General features: G+C 40.0%; 1 protein-coding gene across 2 annotated transcripts in view; it reads right to left on the reverse strand.

Moving 5' to 3' along the window:
• shoc2 (SHOC2 leucine rich repeat scaffold protein) overlaps nucleotides 1–19,876 on the reverse strand; it is a 159,536-nt gene that overhangs the window by 29,486 nt on the left and 110,174 nt on the right. For both annotated transcript variants that reach the window (XM_073026849.1, XM_073026848.1), the window contains exon 5: nucleotides 2,608–2,738. In XM_073026849.1, coding sequence (XP_072882950.1) covers nucleotides 2,608–2,738 — 131 coding nt within the window. The remainder of the gene's footprint in view (nucleotides 1–2,607; nucleotides 2,739–19,876) is intronic.

The raw sequence follows: 19,876 nt of genomic DNA on the forward strand, positions 1-19,876 counted from the left end.
ATTGGAAACACCTTTTCTCTGGCAAGTCCACATCAGACACGTGGAGGGTGTCTAAAGATCAATTGCACAGAGTACAGGAAATGAATGTTCTTGTTAGAAGAAAGGACAGGGATGGAAAGATAAGAGAACTGAGGATGTCAGAGAGGTTATGAATTTAGTCAAGAAGAGAAAGTATATAAAGCTTCTGAAGTTATGATCAAACGAAGCACGAGGAGTATAAAGAAACCAGAAAAGAACGAAAGGCAGGAATTAGAAAAGCCAGCAGTGGCATGCAAACCCCTTAGCAAGTAGGGTTAGGGTGAATCCCAAACCATAGAACATTACAGCACAGAAACAGGCCTTTTGGCCCTTCTTGGCTGTGCCGAACCATTTTTCTGCCTAGTCCCACTGACCTGCACCTGGGCCATATCCCTCCAAACCCCTCTCATCCACATACCTGTCCAAGTTTTTCTTAAATGTCAAAAGTGAGACCGCATTCACCACTTTATCTAGCAGCTCATTCCACACTCCCACCACTCTCTGCGTGAAAAAGTCCCCCCTAATGTTCCCTTTAAACTTTTCCCCCTTCACCCTTAATCCATGACCTCTGGTTTTTTTCCTCCCCTGGCCTCAGTGGAAGGAGAGAACTTTTCTTTCAAGTCTTTTTATTATTATTATTATTCAAAAATAACAGGTACATCGAAGTAACAACACTTACAATGCCTCAAAAATAAAGAAAAGGGGAGAACTTTTATTTGGATGCAGAGAATGTCAGTGAATGTAATAAGTATTTTGCTTCAGTAGTTCCAAGGAAAAGGAAATGGAAGACCTGTAGATCAGTGCTGAATGTATAAATATGTTAGGACATTTAGAGATCAAGAAGGAAGAGCTGGGTCTCCTAATGAGTATTAAAGAGGATAAGTCCCCAGGGACTGATGGAATTTACCCCAGGTTATTGAAGGAGGCAAGAGACAAGATTGCCATTGACCAGTATCCTTGTGTCCTCTCTAACCACAGTCAAGGTCCCAGAGGACTGGCAAGTGGCTAGTGTTGTACGTCTATTTAAAAAGGAAATAAGGGAGAATCCTAGGAACTATAGACAAGCAAGTTTCACAACTATAGACAAGCAAGTTGTAGAGAAATAGTTTGAGAAAATTCTTATGGATGGGATATATGAGCGTTGGAAACTCATGGCCTAATTAAGGAGAGCCAGCATGAATTTGTGCGGGGCAAGTCTCGTCGTACCAACTCCATTGAGTTTCTTGTCAAGGTGACGATGAAGATTGATGAGAGTAGGGCAGTGGATGTTGTCTACATGAGTTTTAGTAAGGCTTTTGACAAAGACCCTCATGGGAGGCTAATCAAGATTAAGATTCACGGGATCCACAGTGAATTGACTGTTTGATTTCAGAACTGGCCTGTACATTGAAAACAGAGGGTAATGTTGGAAGGACTCATTTGAGTTAGTGGTCTGTAATTAGTGGAGTTCCAAGGGGATCTGTGCTGGGACCTCTGCTGTTTGTAATGTATATAAATAACATGGATGAAAATTTTAGATGGGTGGGTTACTAAATTTGCACATAATCCCAAAATTGGTGGAGTTATAGATAGTGTAGCAGACTGGCAAAGAATATAGCGCAATATAGATCAGTTGCAGATATGGACAGACAAATGACAGATGGAAGTTAACCCAGATAAATGTGAGGTTGCACTTAGGTTGGGCCATTCAGGGAGACAGTACACTGTTAAAAGCAAGATCCTAACAGTGTTGCTGAGGAGAGATCTTGGGATCCAAGTTCATAGCTCCATGAAAGTGGCTACAAGTCAATAAGGTGATTAAAGTGGCTTATGGAATGCTTGCTTTCATTGAGGCATTGCATTTGAAAGTCAGGAAGTTATGCTGCAACTTTATAAAACTGGTTAGGCCACATCTGGAGTATTGCATACAGTTCTAGACGCCCCCCTATAGGAAGGATGTTGAGGTTTTGCAGTGCGTGCAGAATATGTTTACAAGGCTGCCACCTGGTTTAGAGGGCACGAGAGGCTGTATAAACTTGGATTGTTTTGTCAGGAGTGTTGGATGCTGAGGGGAATTCTGATAGGTTTACAATATCATCAGAGACACAGAGAGAGTGGACAGAGTATATCCATTTCTAGGCTTGAAATGTCTAATACCAGAGGGCATACATTGAAGGTGAGAGCAGTTAAGTTCAAAGGGGACATGAAGGTTTCAGTTTTTTCACTCAGAGTGGTTGATACTCGGCATGCACTGCCTGGTATGGTTGTAAAGGCAAATACACTGGAGGCTTTTAAGAGACATTTGTATAGGCACATAGATGTAAGTAAGATGGAGGGATACGGACATGGTGTAGGTAGGAAGGATTAGTGTTTGAGTGTTTTTGATTTGCTTTTTAGCAGAATAGTCTGTTCCTGTGCTATAATATTCTGTGTTCTACATCACACCACCTTCCCCGGGTAAAGGGCTTCAAATCTTTCTCCAGTATACTTTAAATTATTTAATTTAAGAATAAGATAAAGAGGTATGCAGCATATTTTTCAATATTTGAAAAGATGCTAATGATTTTCAGAGTCACACATGCCTCTAAACAATTTTAATCAACCTCTTACCTCAGGTAATGTTGAGATATTATTGTTCTCTAGGTTAAGCTCATCCAATTCACTACACCTTGCCAATGATCTGGGTACAGCAGATAATCTGTTGTACCTCAGTCCCAAACGACTCAGACTGGATAGATTACCTGCAATCAGAAGGTTGAACATTGAAAATGCTATTAGTATCTGTGGGAAAAACATCATTTTAGCAGATTCTGTACCTTTGAAACATTTTAAAGTGTATGAAACAAATTCAAACATCACCATCACAATACCAGCTTAAAATTCATTACATAATTACGACAATTGGAAGTGTTCCACAGTAGTACTTGTAAGTTATTTCAAATATAAAAAACAGTAGTATCCACAATCTGGCAGAATGCTAATTTACTATAGAGCTTTTAACCTTGGGGTCTAAAGACTCATAGTTACAGTGGTATTAGAAAGTTTGTGAACCCTGTAGAATTTTCTCTATTTCCGCATTTTCAGTGTTCAGTGTTTCCACGTTTAGTGTTTCTCTTATAGTGTACACATGAACAGAGACTTTAGGATGCTCTAGAGATTTCTGCAGATCTTTTGCTGTTACCCTCGGGTCCTTTTTCACCTCCTTCAGTACTGCACGTTGCACTCTTGGTGTGACCTTTGCAAGGACGCCTGCTCCTAGGGAAAGTAACAACTAAGTTCCCTCCATTTGTAGACAATTCCTCTTACTGTGGACTGATGAACACTCAAGTCTTTCGCAATGCTTTCGTACCTTTCTCCAGCTTCGTGCATCTCTACAATTCTTCTGAGGTCCTCAAAAAGTTGTTTTGATTGAGGCATGGTGCACATAAACATATCTTTCTTGAGAAGTGCAGGCTCTGTCAGTAATCTGACATGGTGTGTCTTTTTTTAAAAAAAAAATAGGGCAGGGTATAACCCACACCTCCAATCTCATCTCATTGATTGGAACACCCAACTCCAAATAGCTTCTGTAGAAGGCATTACCTCAGAGGTTCACATACTTTTTCCAACAAATACATTTAATATAGGATAATTTTTCTCAATAAATAATGTATTATTTTATGTTATTTATTTAATTGGGTTCTCTTCATCCAGTTTTAGGATTTGTGTGAAGATCTCATCACATTGTCATATTTATGCAGAAATAGAGAAAATTCTACAGGGTTCACAAACTTTCCAGCACCACTACATGTACACTAAAAAGGCATTTATTTACTCTGCATGCAGGGTATCTGATACAATCCCATACCTTCCCTCATTGCTTCACACCACTGTACTAGGAATGAGCCACTGCTCTCCCCTTTAATGTGGTTGGAAACTGGCATGAATCCCTACCCGGTGCTGCATCTTGAATGTGTACGGATCTCAATCCTCCTCTTTGCTGCACCCTGCTGTGTATCTGGATGGTCGGCAAATTACCGCATTGAATTTGCCGTTCTGGGGAGAGTTGCAGTGCTTAAAGAATATGAGAAACAGCAGCTTTTGACCATTCTCACTGAGACAAGGGCAATTCATCACTGAGTTGGATGGACAAGCGTCTGCACCAGGGTTACAAAGTAGCTCCAGAGAGGACTGCGATTTATGTGGGTTATTAGTACAAAAGGAAGGCAGGGACCCTTACATGGCAGTGTTCAAAGTAAATTTATTATCAAAGTACATACAGTGGCATGCAAAAGTTTGGGCATCCCTGGTCAAAATTTCTGTTACTGTGAATAGCTAAGCAAGTAGAAGATGAACTTATCTCCAAAAGTCATAAAGTTAAAGATGAAACATTCTTTTCAACTTTTTAAGCAAGATTAGTGTATTATTTTTGTTTTGTAGAATCTTAAGAGTGAAAAGGAGCACCATGCAAAAGTTTGGGCACCCCAAGAGATTTGCGCTCTCAAATAACTTTTACCAAGGTCTCAGACCTTAATTAGCTTGTTAGGGCTATGGCTTGTTCACAATCATCGTTAGGAAAGGTTAGGCAATGCAAATTTCAAAGCTTTAGAAATACCCTGACTCCTCAAATCTTGTCCCAACAATCAGCAGCCATGGGCTCCTCTAAACAGCTACCTAGCACTCTGAAAATTAAAATAAATGATGCCCACAAAGCAGGAGAAGGCTATAAGAAGATAGCAAAACATTTTCAGGTAGCCGTTTCCTCAGTTTGTAATGTAATTATGAAATGGCAGTTAACAGGAATGGTGGAGGTCAAGTTGAGGTCTGGAACACCAAGAAAACTTTCCAAGAGAACTGCTCGTAGGATTGCTAGAAAGGAAAATCAAAACCCCCATTTGACTGCAAAAGACCTTCAGGAAGATTTAGCAGACTCTGGAGTGGTGGTACACTGTTCTACCGTGCAACGACACCTGCACAAATACGACCTTCATGGAAGAGTCATCAGAAAAAAACCTTTCCTACGTCCTCACCACAATATTCAGCGTCAGAAGTTTGCAAAGGAACATCTAAACAAGCCTAATGCATTTTGTCCTGTGGACTGAAGAAGTTAAAATAGAACTTCTTGGCCGCAATGAGCAAAGGTATGTTTGCAGAAAAAAGGGTGCAGAATTTCACGCAAAGAACACCTCTCCAACTGTTAAGCATGGGGGTGGATCGATCATGCTTTGGGCTTGTGTTGCAGCCAGTGGCACGGGGAACATTTCACTGGCAGAGGGAAGAATGAATTCAATTAAGTACCAGCAAATTCTGGAAGCAAACACCACACCGTCTATTAAAAAAAAGCTGAAGATGAAAAGAGGATGGTTTCTACAACAGGATAATGATCCTAAACACACCTCCAGATCCACAATGGACTACCTTAAGAGGCGAAAGCTGAAGGTTTTGCCATGGCCCTCACAGTCCCCCAACCTAAACATCATCGAAAATCTGTGGATAGACCTCAAAAGAGCAGTGCATGCAAGACGGCCCAAGAATCTCAAAGAACTAGAAGCCTCCTGCAAGGAAGAATGGGTGAAAATCTCCCAAACAAGAATTGAAAGACTCTCAGCTTGCTACAGAAAGCATTTCCAAACTGTGATACTTGCCAAAGGGGGTGTTACTAAGTACCGTGCAGGGTGCCCAAACTTTTGCTTCGGGCCCTTTTCCTTTTTTGTTATTTTAAAACTGTAAGGGATGGAAATAAAAAAAGTAATCTTTAACTTTATGCCTTTTGGAAATCAGGTAATCTTTTACTCGCTTAGCTATTCACGGTAACAGAAATTTTAACCGGGGTGCTCAAACTTTTGCATGCCACTGTATGTATCTGTCACCATATACTAGCTCAAAATTCATTTTCTTGCAGGCATTCACAGTAAGTACAAAGAAACAATAGAATCAATGAAAACACACAAATAGGACAAACAACCAACGTACAAAAGACAACAACCTGTGGAAATACAAAGAAGAGGAAAAAAACAATAATACATAAATAAGCAATAAATATTGAGAATGAGAGTTGTAGAGTCCTTAAAATTACATCTACAGGTTGTGGGCCAAGTGTATTCTAGTTCAAGAGCCTGATGGTTGAGGGATAATAATTGTTCCTGAACCTGGTGGTGTGTCACTTGAGGCTCCTGTACATCCTTCGTGTTGGCAGCAGTGAGAAGAGAGCAAGGCCTGGATGGTGGGTGTCCTTGATAACGGATTCTAACTTTGTTCAATGTCATGGACTGGGCTGCATCCAGTACTTTTTGTAGGCTTTTGCATTCAACAGATTGGTGTTCTCATACCAGGCCGCAATGCAAAAGTCAGTACACTCTCCAAAGTTCAAAATACATTTATGTCGCCATATAAAACCTTGAGATTCATTTTCCTATGGGCGTGCTCAACAAATCAATAGAATAGTAACAAAACTATAACAGAATCAATGAAAGATCAACAAGATAATAAACTATGCAAAAGCAAATAGAAATAAATAGCAATAAATAATGAGAACATTAGATAATGAGATAAAGAGTCCTTAAAGTGAGATCATTGGTTGTAGGAGCATTTCAATTGATGGGGCAAGCAAGTAGTTATCCACTTGTATTCAAGAGCCTGATGATTGAGGGGTAGTAACTGTTCTTGAACCTGGTGGTATGAGTCCTGAGGCTCTTATACTTTCTACTTGATGGCAGCAGTGAGAAGACAGCATGACCTGGATGGTGGAGATCTTTGATTATGGATGCTGCTTTCCTACAACAGCATTTCATGCAGATGCACTCAATGGTTTACAAGGCTTTACCTACGACTTACTGGGTCGAATCCACTATAGGATTTTCTTTTTAAAGGCATTGGTGTTTCCATTCCAGGCCGTGATGCAGCCAGTCAATATACTCTCCACTACACATCTATAGAAGTTTGTCAAAGTTATACACTACATGCAGAATCTTCACAAACTTTTAAGCAGAGGCACTGTCGTGTTTTCTTTGTATTAGCATGTACATGCTAGACCCAGGACAGATTATCTAAAAAGATATCAGAGGAATTTAAAATTGTTGACCCTCTCCACCTCTGATCCCCTGATGGGGACTGGCTCGTGGACTTTTTTCCTCCTCCTGTAGTCAATCAGCTCTTTGGTTTTGCTGACATTGAGTGAGGTTGTGGCACCATTCAGCCAGATTTTCAATCTCCCTTCTTTCTGCTTATTTGTCACCACCTTTGATCTTTGATTCTGCATGGCAGTGGTGTCATCAGTAAACTTAAATATGTCGTTACAGCCGCATTTAAATTTGCAGTCACAATTATAAAGCAAGTACAGCAGGGGGTTAGCACGCAGCCTTGCTGCACCTGAGCTGATGGTGATTGGGAAGGAGATGTTGCCAATCCAAACTGACTGGGATCTACAAGTGAGGAAATAGAGGATCCAGTTGCACAAGGAGATATTGAGGCCTACGTTTTGAAACCTATTGATTAATTTTGAGGGGATGATAGCATTGATATATTAAATACCAACATATCATTGCAGTTTTGCAGTGGTATTCAATTTTGCGTTCAAGATTATAAAAGTTTAATACTGAGCACATTTTGTTTTATGTCAGATTTGCAACAATTTGTTTTTAAAATTTTCATTTAGTACTATGCTATACTAATGACAAATCTACAAACTAAGCATTTCCTTTATCATTTCACATGAAATTCTGGTTATCTGTCAAAGGGTACATTTGACCATTTCCTGTTTACATGATATTTAACATGTTGTTTAAAAAAAACTTTCCAAACCACGATTTGCCTGTGTTTGAATGTCAGCAACTGAAAATCAAAAAACTGCACAGGCTGAGAATCTGAAATGAGAACAGAAAATGCTGGAAACCCTCTGCAAGTCAGGCAGAATCTGCAGAAAGAAAAATTGAGTTCATGCTCCAGGTCAAAGACCCTTCAACATAGCTGCATTTCAAATGTCAACAAGTTAGGCTTGAGGGATAAAACTATAGTGGAAAATGGGAAACAGTCTAGCAACTTTAAATGTTGTAACATGGATCACTGACAAAATTAACCACCTGCAAGCTAGTTAGGAGTCAACTACATTGCTGGGTCTTGAACAAATATATACTTCCCTTAAGAACATAAGTAAAGATTTTCATGGGAATCCAGAAGGTTCATGGGCAGCAGGATAGTGGTGATTAGTGCATCATTTTATGGCCCCTGTGATCATCAGTCAAAGTTCAAATCCCGACACTACCTGTATGGAGTTTGTACAGGCATTTCTTCCCGTGACTGTGTAGATCTCCTCACACATTCCAAGATGTATGGTTAGTGTCGATGAGTTGTGGGCATACTAGATTAGTACTGGAAGTGTGGCGACACTTGCCGGCTGCTCAGCTCAGACCTCATTGATTTGCTACAAATATATTTCAATGTACATGTGACAAATATAACTAATCTTTATCAGCTGTTATTGAGGCTAATCTTTTCATTAATCTTAATTAGAGTTTAACTGCCCCAGCTACTGGATCTGGAACTTGTGTTCAAATTTCTGGCTGTAATTCAACTAATTTATCCATTAAGCTATTGACCAAATTCCACCAGTCACCTAGGGATAACATGTAGACTGACAGTTCCATACAGAAATCAGTGAGTTCTGCAAGAAATGCGCCCTTCCACATAAGGTAGCAAATCAACGCCCATGATCCTCCTGATGTTTGAATCAACTTGTAAGCTACTGAAATGCAGTTATTATAGAGGAAACTGAAATATATGCCCTGACATTTTTATGCACAAATAAATATTCAGATTTCAGCTTTCAATGATCTACTGGTATTGTCTAACCAGATATCAAGTCAAGTTTAATTATCATTCAAACCATACACAGATACAACTGAATTAGACAGCATTTCTCTGGGGCCAAGGTGCAAAATATTTAAACTAGCAAGCAAACTTTCAAAATAACAAGTAACATAATTCAAAGAGAGCAAGGAAGCATATTCACTTAAAAAAACATATATAGTCCAAGACCCTGAGCAACAATATTCAGCAATCGAAGGCATAGGCCCCTGGCAGTGTGCGGACACGTGCAATCCAGCCTGCCATTCTATTGCTTGAATATGGGAGGACAGCAGTGATGGGAGAGGCCAAACCCCAACCTACTCAACTGTAAACACTTCCACGTCTCTCACCTGGTCTGCAGCAGCAGGCAAGCCCGAGGCTTGAGACCTAGTCCTCCCTACAACTGAGGCTATAGAGCTCCCATATCGTCTGTCCCTCCAACAGACAAGGGTAACAGGCCCGCGGCATCTTGCACTATCACTGTCCAACAGAGTCTTGTGACCGCAAGTGAGATGTCTGCGACAATCTCCCATGGTTATACTGCATCAACTCCGATGCTTCTGCAGCCTGGACAGCTCCTCCATAGTCAAACTGGCTCCTCGACATCCCAGTGGGCTCCTCCAATATCCCAACCAGCTACTTTGACACCTCGGCCAGCTTCACCTGACACCAGTCCAGATTCTCCAATTGACGAGCAGCTCACTGATAGAGTAGCCCTACAGTAACCGGTGTTCTTGGAGTAGAATGTCTTTGGATCGTAAAAATCAAATTTTACAAAGAGAAAAGCACCTTTGATTAGCCCAAGAGGCCGTTGCGTTTGTACGTGCCACCATCTTACTAGAACTTGCACAATGATATGACCAGCATCACAAATGCTGGTCATGTCATGTCAAATGCAGGCACGTCATTAAATGCTGTAGGCACAATTCACCTACTGGCTTCCATCTCACCATACCTCTTCATCTCTCTATACCAACTACTTTCTCTCAGACCTGATGCAGTGTTCTGGCCTAAACATTGAGAATTCTTGCACCCTTCCACAAATGCTGTTCAACCCAGTGAGTTCCTACAGTGGATGTTTTGAGACTCCAGATTCCAGCATCTGCAGATGCTAGTGTCTTCATTGAATGATAAGAAGAAATATTCCAGTATGATTAGGTAGGTTGTGGGATTGGTTAGATGAAATGTAATGTGGATAAATTTGAAGTTATCCACTTTGGTACAGCACCAAAACATCAGATTATCTGAACAGCAATAGGTTAGAAAAAAGATAGGTGCAAATTCCTGGTAAACAAGCAAATGTAAACAGCAAATGGTAAGCTGGCTTTCATAACATGGGGATTTAAGTACAGGAGCTCACTATCTTGCTGCAATTGCTTAGGGTCTTGTTCACTGTTAACTCTCCGCTACGCAGCCGCACATCAACTGAAATGCTTCCACATACATAGCCTTTGTTGCCTTGCAGCTGGAATTTAATATGTTAAATATTTGAAATAATGCTAATATACTGTAATTGTGAAATACCCTAATTATGTTAATAAATATAATCCATAAATTTCAAAAAAAATGTACCATTTATTTACTTTGAAACATTTCAGAGCTTCAATCTGCTTACACTATCAGTGTTTCAAGTAACAACGCTGTTACAAAGAAACATTGACAGTGTAAGCACATTGAATGGAATGGAAGTTGGTAGCTCACTGGCTTTTGAACGCCAATGCCATCTAGTCAAAACATTTTGCTTTTGCCATTGTGCTTATAAATTGTTTTGACTGCCTGACATCGCTTACTTCTGTTTTAGGTTATGGTTTGTGTGATGTGAAAAATTCTATATTTTGAATTTTTTGGTAAATCTTTCAAAAAAAAAAAAGCACATTACAGAAAAAAATTAAGTGTTGCGCAGTTTTCGGGCCATATAAACATTTCCCGCTCAGTGAATGGTTGATCCCCACAGCTGTAAAAAATAACAAAAATAGAGGGAACATTGGTCTTGGTAAGAGCATGTCTTGTGCATTGTGCATGGTTTGGGTTTCCTATTCTGAGGAAAGTAGTCCTACTACAAAGGCAATGAAGCAAGGGCTCACCTGAGATGGCATGAGTGATGCATTAAAAGAAATTGAGTTAACTGCAATTATTCAGTAGATTATATTCACCTTACGTGCCTCCAACATGATGGCATGAATATCGATTTCTCCTTCCTTCTTTTATTCCCCACTGGCGTCTTACCTTATCTCACCCCCCTCCTTCTGTTTCTCCACTGGTCCATTCTCCTCTCCTATCAGATTCTGTCCTCTCTAGTTGTTTACCTTTCCTACCCACCTGGCTTCACCTATCACCTTCTAGCTGGGCTCCTTCCCTTTTTCCCATCTTTTTTTCTGGCATTTTCCACCTTACTTTCCAGTCCTGAAGAAGGGCATCAGCCCAAAATGGGAACCAATTTATTTCCACATATGCTGCCTGACCTACTGAGCAGTTTGCGTGCATTGCTTTGGATTTCAAGCATCTGCAGAGTTCCTAGTATTTATATTCATTAGAACAATGAGAAGGGGTCCCAGAGAAACCTACGAATTTATAACAAGACTGGATAGACGAGATATATGAAGGAGACTCACAAAGGCAGGGGGACTAACATCAGAGAGGAGGTACAGGAATCTGAAGACACACACTCCTGTAGGAGCAGTTTCTTCCCTTCTGCCATTAAATTTCTGAATGGATCCATGAATACTACCTCACTATATTTGTCAGGGATATTAAACCTGAATCTGACTCCTACACAGGTATATGCCGTTAAACATTGAGAGAAGGAAAATTTCTTCTCTGAAGAGGTAAATCTCCGCAAATCTCCACCACTAAAAGATACCTGAATGTTAAAAACATTCACTGAATAGAATATGGTTCTTAGAGCTTAAGGGATAGTGACACAGTGATAAAGCAATCATACTGTAAACAAGCGAAGGGTCAAGTGACCCATTTCTGCTCCTGTTTTTTGATGCATGCCCTTTGCACTGTAGTTTCATTCCCACTGAGAAGTGATTTGAAAAACAGGTGCAGAAACTAAGTCTGAAATAAAAATAAAATGATGGAAATACACAGCAAGCCAGGCAGCATCAGTAGAAAGAAACAGATAACATTCCTAACCCATGACCTTTCATCAGATCAATAGTAAGGAAAATATATCAACCTGAAACATTAACCATCTCCTTCCTCTCTACAGAACAGACTTGAAACAAATTATGTGCTGTATAAAGTTCTGGGGTAAAAGCATACCATCAAGCAGGATTCTGTTCAGAGGTTCTGAAGGTGAAGTACAATATAACCAGCAATACAATACATTTTTACATAGATAATGTGCAGCGGTACAACTCAAACTCGGAGGTTATTCCGCATTTCAACTGGTAAGCTAAGAAAAGAAAAAGATTTGAAACTGAACTTTTCCATTTGAATTCCCCACTTGCATCTTATCCAAACCATTTTAGATTATGTTAAGTAACCATTTAAAGCTTGCCTTTAAATTGAGATTTCCGATTCCATACAAATTGGCTAACAGTCTGAATAATATCAAATATGCAGGTACCACCAGCAGATAATCCACTAGATGAGTTGACTTCTTGGAATCCAATCACTAGGGAGACGAACTATATTTTCAAAAGTGATCACAATACCTGTTGCTGTTTGCACACCAAAGTACTAAATAAAGGCTGGAATAAACATAGGGGATTTCAATATGCAGGTAGATTAGAAAAAGGAGGTTGGTGCTGGATCCCAACAGAAGGAAACTATAGAATGTCTATGAGATTTTGTTTAAGAGTAGCTTCCCACTAGGGGAAAGGCAATTCTGGATTAGGTATTGTGTAATGAATCAGATTTGATCAGGGAGCTTAAAGTAAAGGAACCCTTGGGAGACAATGATCATAAAATGGTAGAATTCACCTGGCAGCTTAAGAAGAAGATAAAAGTCAGATGTATCAATATCACGGTGGAGGAAATGGAATTACAGGGGCATGAGAGAAGAGATGGCTAAAGTTGGTTGGAAGGGGACACTAGCAGGAAAAATACCAGAACAGTGAAGGCTGGAGTTTGTGGGAGCAATTTGGAAGGTTGCCACACAGATGCAAGATCAAGTACTCTAAAGGGATGATTATTGGAAAATTAGAGGACTGGGAAGCTTTTAAACACCAGCAGAAGGCAACCAAAAAATCCATGAGGAGAGAAAAGATGAAATATTAAGTTAGCCAATAACATCAAAGAGGATACCAGAAATTTTTTCAGATAAATGAAGAGCAAAATAGAGAGTGGATATTGCACCTCTGCACACTGATGTAGTAATGATGTAGAAAATGTGGTGGTAATGGGGTCCAAAGAAAAGGCAGACGAACAATAAGTATTTTGCATCAGTCTTCATTTTGGAAGACAATAGCAGCATGCCAAATATTTGAAAAAGTGTCAGGGCAGAAATGAGTGCTGTTGCTATCACCAGGGAGAAGGTGCTTGGGAGGCTGAAAGGTCTAAAGGAAGATATGTCACCTGGACCAGATGGGACTACATTCCAGGGTTCTGAAAGAGGTAGCTGAAGAGATTGTTGAAGCATCTTTCAAAAATTACCAGATTCTGGAATGGTTCCAGAGGACTACAGAATTGCAAGTGCCACTCCACTCTTTAAGGAAAGGAGGGAGAAGAATGAAAATTATAGGCCAGTTAGTCTTACTTCAGTGATTGGGAAGATGTTAGAGTCTCTTACTAAGGATGATACTTTGGGGTAGTTGCAGGTGCATTATGAAGTAGGCCAAAGTCAGCACTGCTTCCAAATAGGGAAATTTGTTGGAACTCTGAAGGAATAACAGATAGAATAGACAAAGAAGAGACAGTAGATGATTTATTCGGATGTTCAGAAGGCCTTTGACAAAGAGCCGCACATGAAGCTGCTTTAATAAGAGTCCATGGTATTACAAAAAAGATACTGGCATGGATAGAGGATTGGTTAATTGGCAGGAAGCAGAGAGTCAGAATAAAAGGGGCCTATGCTGGTTGGCTGCTGTTGATAAGTAGTGTTCCACAGGGGTTGGTATTGGTACTGCTTCTTTACACATTATACAGCAACGATTTGAATGATGGAATTGATGCCTTTGTGGCCAAGTTTGCAAACGATACTAAGAAAGCTGAAGAGGCAGGTAATGTTGAGGAACAAAGAGTCTGCAGAAGGACTTGAACAGATTGGGAGAACGGACAAAGAAACGGCAGATATAGTGTAGGGAACTGTATGGGCATGCACATTGGTAAAAGGAATAAAGTCAGATATTTTTTCTAAACTGACAGAAAATTCTAAATTAGAATTGCAAAGAGACCTCGGAGTTCTTGTGCAGGATTTCCTAAAAGTTAACTTCCAGGTTGAATCAGTGGTAAGAAAGGCAAATGCAGTTTTAGCATTCATATTGAAAGGACTAGAATACAAAAACAAGGATCTGATACAAAGGCTTTATAAGGAATTGGTCAGTCCACAATTGGAATACTGTGAGCATGGTAGCATAGTGGTTAGCACAATGCTTTACAGTACCAGTGACCGGAGTTCAATTCCTGCTGCTGCCTGTAAGGAATTTGTACATTCTCTCTATGACCACATGGGTTTCCTCTATGTGCTCCAATTTCCTCCAACAGTCCAAAGATGTAGCAGTTGGTAGGTTAATTGGTCATTGCAAATCATCCCGTGATTAGACTGGGGTTAAATTGGGGTTGCTGTGTGGCGTGGCTTGAAGGGTCGGAAGGCCTACTCCACGCTCTATGCAAATAAATCAATAAAAAATACAAATAAACATTGGGCCCATAGCAAAGAAAAGATGTGCTGGCATTGTTGAGGGTTCAGAAGACGCTCTTAGGAATGATTCTGAGAATGAAAGGGTTAAAATATGAGGAGCTTTTGATGGTCTGTACTTGCTGGAGTTTAGATGAATGAGAGGGGAACCTCATCGAAACCTATCGAATATTGAAAGGCCTAGAAAGGAGAGGATGTTTCCTATAGGGAACTAGTCTAGAACCAGAGGGCAAAGCCTCAGAGTAGAGGGACATGCATTTAAAACAAAGATGAGAAGGAATTTATTTAGCCAGAGAAGGGTGAATTTGTGGAATTCATTGCCACAGACGTAATTGAAGCCAAGTTATTGAGTCTATTTAAAGCAGAGGTTGATGGGTTCTTGGCTAGTCAGGGCATCAATAGTTACAGGGAGAAGGCAGGAGAATGGGGCTGACTAATATTAAATCAGCCATGATGGAATGGCGGAGCAGACTCCATTAACTGAGTAGCCTAATTCTGCTCCTACAGCCTATGGTCTGATAATCAAGTCTGCAAAATGAACCCAAGGCTTAAGGCGACAAACTGATAGCAATAATAATCTCCTTTTGAAAGCTTTTGACTCATGAAGAACTTATTCATATCAATTTAAAAGTAAATCAAAGACGACAAAAGTTGATACTTGTATTTTTTTTTTTATTTATTGCGATACAGTGTAGAATAGGCTCTTATGGCTCTTTGAGCTGCAATGCCCAGTAATGCCCAGATTTAATCCTAGCCTAATCATGGAACAATTTACAATGACCAAATAACCTACCAACCTGTACAGGTGTTCCCCCCCCCCCCTCCCTTTACAAAGGTAGAGCATTCCTATGAAACCTTTCTTAAGCTGAAATGGTGTAAAGCGAAGAACCATTAATTTATATGGGAAAAATTTTCATAAAAGCGAAAATCCTCTTTGTAATGCTAAAACAGGTTACTAATGTAGGTCTTTTGTAAAAGCAAAGTGGTGTAAAACAAACATTCGCAAAGCGGGGGACTCCTATATTTATTTATTGACAAAGTGCAGAATAGGACCTTCCAGCCCTTTGAGACTCTAAGACAGGAAAGAAAGAGAATAAAGGGAATTATAGGCCAGGCAGCATCTATGGAAAAGAGTAAACAGTTGCCGTTTTGGGCTAAGACCCTTCTTCAGGACCGAGGGGCAAGGGTGGAGATGCCTGAATTAAAAAGTGAGAGAAGGAGAAAAAGGCTAGCTGGAAGAGGATAGGTGAAACATCAAAGGAGGGGACTCGGGGGGGGGGGGTAGTAATAGGCAGGTAAGAAATAAACTATCAAAGTGGGGAATGGGAAGGGTCGGGATGGTGGGATGGCTCAACAGAAGGAGAAATTGGTATTAATTCCCTCAAGTCAGAGGGTACACAGGAATATAAGGTGGTGCTCCTCCACCTTGAGGGTGGCATCATCTTCACATTCAAGAGGCCATGGATTGACACGGAATGGGAATCAAAAGTAAAATGTTTGGCCACCAGGAAGTCCCACTTGTACTGGATGGTGCAGAGGTACTGAGTTAAACTGTGCCCCCATCTACGATGAGGCTCACCAAAGTAGAAGAGGACACATCAGGAGCACTGGATACAATAGATAACCCCAGCAGATCTGCAGATTAAAATTAAAACTTACCTTAGAGTTAAATTCACATGATTATAATAATGATTTTTTAGTGAAAATTGCAGATTAATGACTATTCAAGAATGCACATACATTATGGAAAATGCTTTTGAAGGAAGAAAGACTTATTAATAAATTACTGTGCACTGCGTCTGCCAAAGAGTGGAAGGGCAAATGACCTACTCAAATTGGTGAGGGCGAATTTGGAGTATTGTGTACAGTTCTGGTCACCGAATTATAGGAAAGACGTCAACAAAATAGAGAGAATACGGAGGAGATTTACTAGAATGTTACCCGGGTTTCAGCACCTAAGTTACAGAGAAAGGTTGAACAAGTTAGGTCTTTATTCTTTGGAGCGTAGAAGGTTGAGGGGGGCTTGATAGAGGTATTTAAAATTTTGAGGGGGATAGATAGAGTTGACGTGGATAGGCTTTTTCCATTGAGAGTAGGGGAGATTCAAACAAGAGGACATTAGTTGAGAGTTGGGGGCAAAAGTTTAGGGGTAACACGAGGGAGAATTTCTTTACTCAGAGAGTGGTAGTTGTGTGGAACGAGCTTCCAGTAGAAGTGGTAGAGGCAGGTTCAGTATTGCCATTTAAAGTAAAATTGGATAGGTATATGGATAGGAAAGGAATGGAGGGGTATGGGCTGAGTGCGGGTCAGTGGGACTAGGTGAGAGTAAGCGTTCAGCACGGACTAGAAGGGCCTGTTTCCGTGCTTTAATTGTTATATGGTTATAAATAGATGGAGCATTTAAGAGCCCTAAAAAGCAATGAGAAGTTAAAGCAGAGAAAACAGCACAAGAATGAAAGGAAACGATTGAGATAAGAGTTAAAAACCAGGGCTTTATTCAGATGTAATGCATAGAAAAACTGATAAATAAATTATAGAGCAATTATATAATGAGTCACAAGAAGTGTTAGGACGGGATTTCAACGCCAATCCATGGACAATCAGAGTCTGGTCGTGAACAACAGTACAGCATTGGAACAGGCCCTTTGGTCCACAATATTGTGCTAAACCACTGAAATAATCAACTAAATTAATCCCTTCTGCCCACATAATCTATACATTCTTCCATTTTCTTCACATTCCTGTGTCTATTTAAATCTCTCTTAAAAGCCCCCAACTTCTATTTTACAGATCCTAATGAGATATAAAATAACCCAATTACTGAAAGCATGAATGCACAATGGATGACAAAGCACAAATCAAAATGAAGTTGGCTGCAAGATTCCTATGGATAGCCACAATGCAGTTCAGGGTGGAAATACATTAAAATAAAATCCTGCAGCCCTAAAGTGATGCTCTCAAGCATTAAAAGAAATTGAAAGCAATGCTCATTCAATTGGAAATTACTCAAGTCCAGAGTTGAAACATATTAACACTTCTACAGCAGTTAGTGCAAATATTCCATAAGCATTAAACACAATGCTTATCTGTATAATTATGAAATACTAGAGACTGCCATTTGGGTCATCGGGTCCATACCAAGTTCCACAGATCTTTGGGATATGAAAGGAAAATGGAGAACCCAGAGGAAACCCTGTCAATCATATAGAGTGTACACAAACTGCACAGATAGCACCTGAAGTCCGGATTGGACCCAGGCCCTTGAAGCAGCACCAATTCTACACCACTGTCTGTGCATCAGTACAGTACTAGCACAAGAAAGCAACTGAATACTTTGTTATTTACACTTTTTCTGGTGAATGATCACTGCAAACAGTGGCCTGTAGCTTCTCTATTGGAGTTTAGCTGAATCGCCCAAACAATCTGGTATTTAGATAGCATCTCATTGGAACATGACTCAACTTCACTCAACTCTGGAACATCTGGACAGCAAAGATAGATAGCATCAGGATGTTCTTTATCAATTACAACCCATTCAATACTACCATCCTTTTAAAACTAATCATTAAGCTTCAAGGCCTTGGGCTCAATACCTCCTTGTACAATTGGACCATCAATTTCCTCAGTTCAGATCAGCAACAACATCTCCACAATCTCACTCAGCATAGGTGCACCACAAGGCTGTGTGCTTAGTCTTGCTCTACTTGGTTTATACTTCTAACTCTGTGGTTAACCACAGCTCCAATACCATATTCAGCTTTGCTGATGACACCATTATCATAAGCTGAATCAAAGTTGGTGACAAATCAGCATATGGGAGGGAGATTGAAAATTTGGCAGAGTGGTGCCATAACCAACCTTTTACTCAATGTCAACAAGACCAACAAGCTGATTATTGACTTCAGGAGGAGGAAACCAGGGATTCATGAGCCAGTTCTCACTGGAGGATCAGAAGTGGAGAGGGTCAGCAACTTTAAATTCTTCAGAGTTATCATTTCGGAGGACCTATCCTGGACCTAGCACGCAAGTGCAATTACAAAGAAAGTAAGAAAGCGCCCCTACTTCCTTCAGTTTTAGACTGCATTCCGAATCTTCAAAAACTTTGACAAACTTCCATTGATCTGTGGTGAAGTGTATATTGACTGGCTGTATTACAGCTTGGCATGGAAACACCAATGCCTTTGAAAGGAAAACCCTATAAAGAACAAAAACAAATTGAAAAAATGGCAGGAACTCCCATCGTTTATTTGGGACACTATGCCAGTTAACTTGGGCAGAAGATTGCTGCTGAACGGTTTCTAACTAGCATTACACATGCACTTCCATGGCTAATAGGCATTATACCATGCTTAGAGCAAACAGTTTTTAAATAGCATCAGTTGCTTGCACATATGTTCAAAAAACTTCATTCCTCCATCAAAAACAATTAGGAACACTTTTACAGTACTGTAGTAGTATTGACAGTGGTGTACTTTGTTCTGTTTTCATTTTAATGCACAATTTGTCACTCAGTTAAACAATAGTTTGTCATTTTTAATACCTTTTTAACTATTTCCATGAAACTTTAGCTAATTGGGGCAGTCACTTAAATGGGCCAAAAAGTGCTGGCTCTGATGTTTTCCAATTAACAGTAATCCATTGTATTCTAGATTTTAATAATGCAACAGCAGTAACAAAGTTTTTCATTTCATTATAGCACGTTTAGCCCAATTATGTTTTGATTTACTGTGCAAAATGGTTCCAACAACTATGCAGCATATAACCGGGACAACACTTCCAGGAAGTCAGCTGTACAATTGCTAGTTTCATACCTGAGTGGCACACAGGAAAATGTACAGCAAAAACATCAAGAGCAGCATTTTCTGAAAGGCCTTCTTTCTTAAATCAGTGCCACCAAATGTCTCCCTCTTAAAGGCTATTAGCTATTATAATAACATCTTGAAACTACATGACAGTAAAGCAGAACAAGCTGCAAACTCAAAACAGAGAATTTCAAACAGAAAGTATGCATTCATTTTCTAATTTAGGTGAAAGATTATAACTGAATTCACGATAGCTAATTTTCATTGCCCTGGATTTGTACATTCAGTCTTTACAGGTATCCAAGGTAGCGAGCCAGCTTATATTGTTCATCTCTTGGTGAAAGACCTAACATAGAACAGTACAGCACATTACAGGCCCTTCAGCCCACAATGTTGTACCCACCCTTAAACCTCGCCTCCCACATATCCTCCCACCTTAAATTCCTCC

Source organism: Hemitrygon akajei, chromosome 23 (assembly GCF_048418815.1).
Source record: "Hemitrygon akajei chromosome 23, sHemAka1.3, whole genome shotgun sequence".
Lineage (NCBI taxonomy): Eukaryota > Metazoa > Chordata > Chondrichthyes > Myliobatiformes > Dasyatidae > Hemitrygon > Hemitrygon akajei.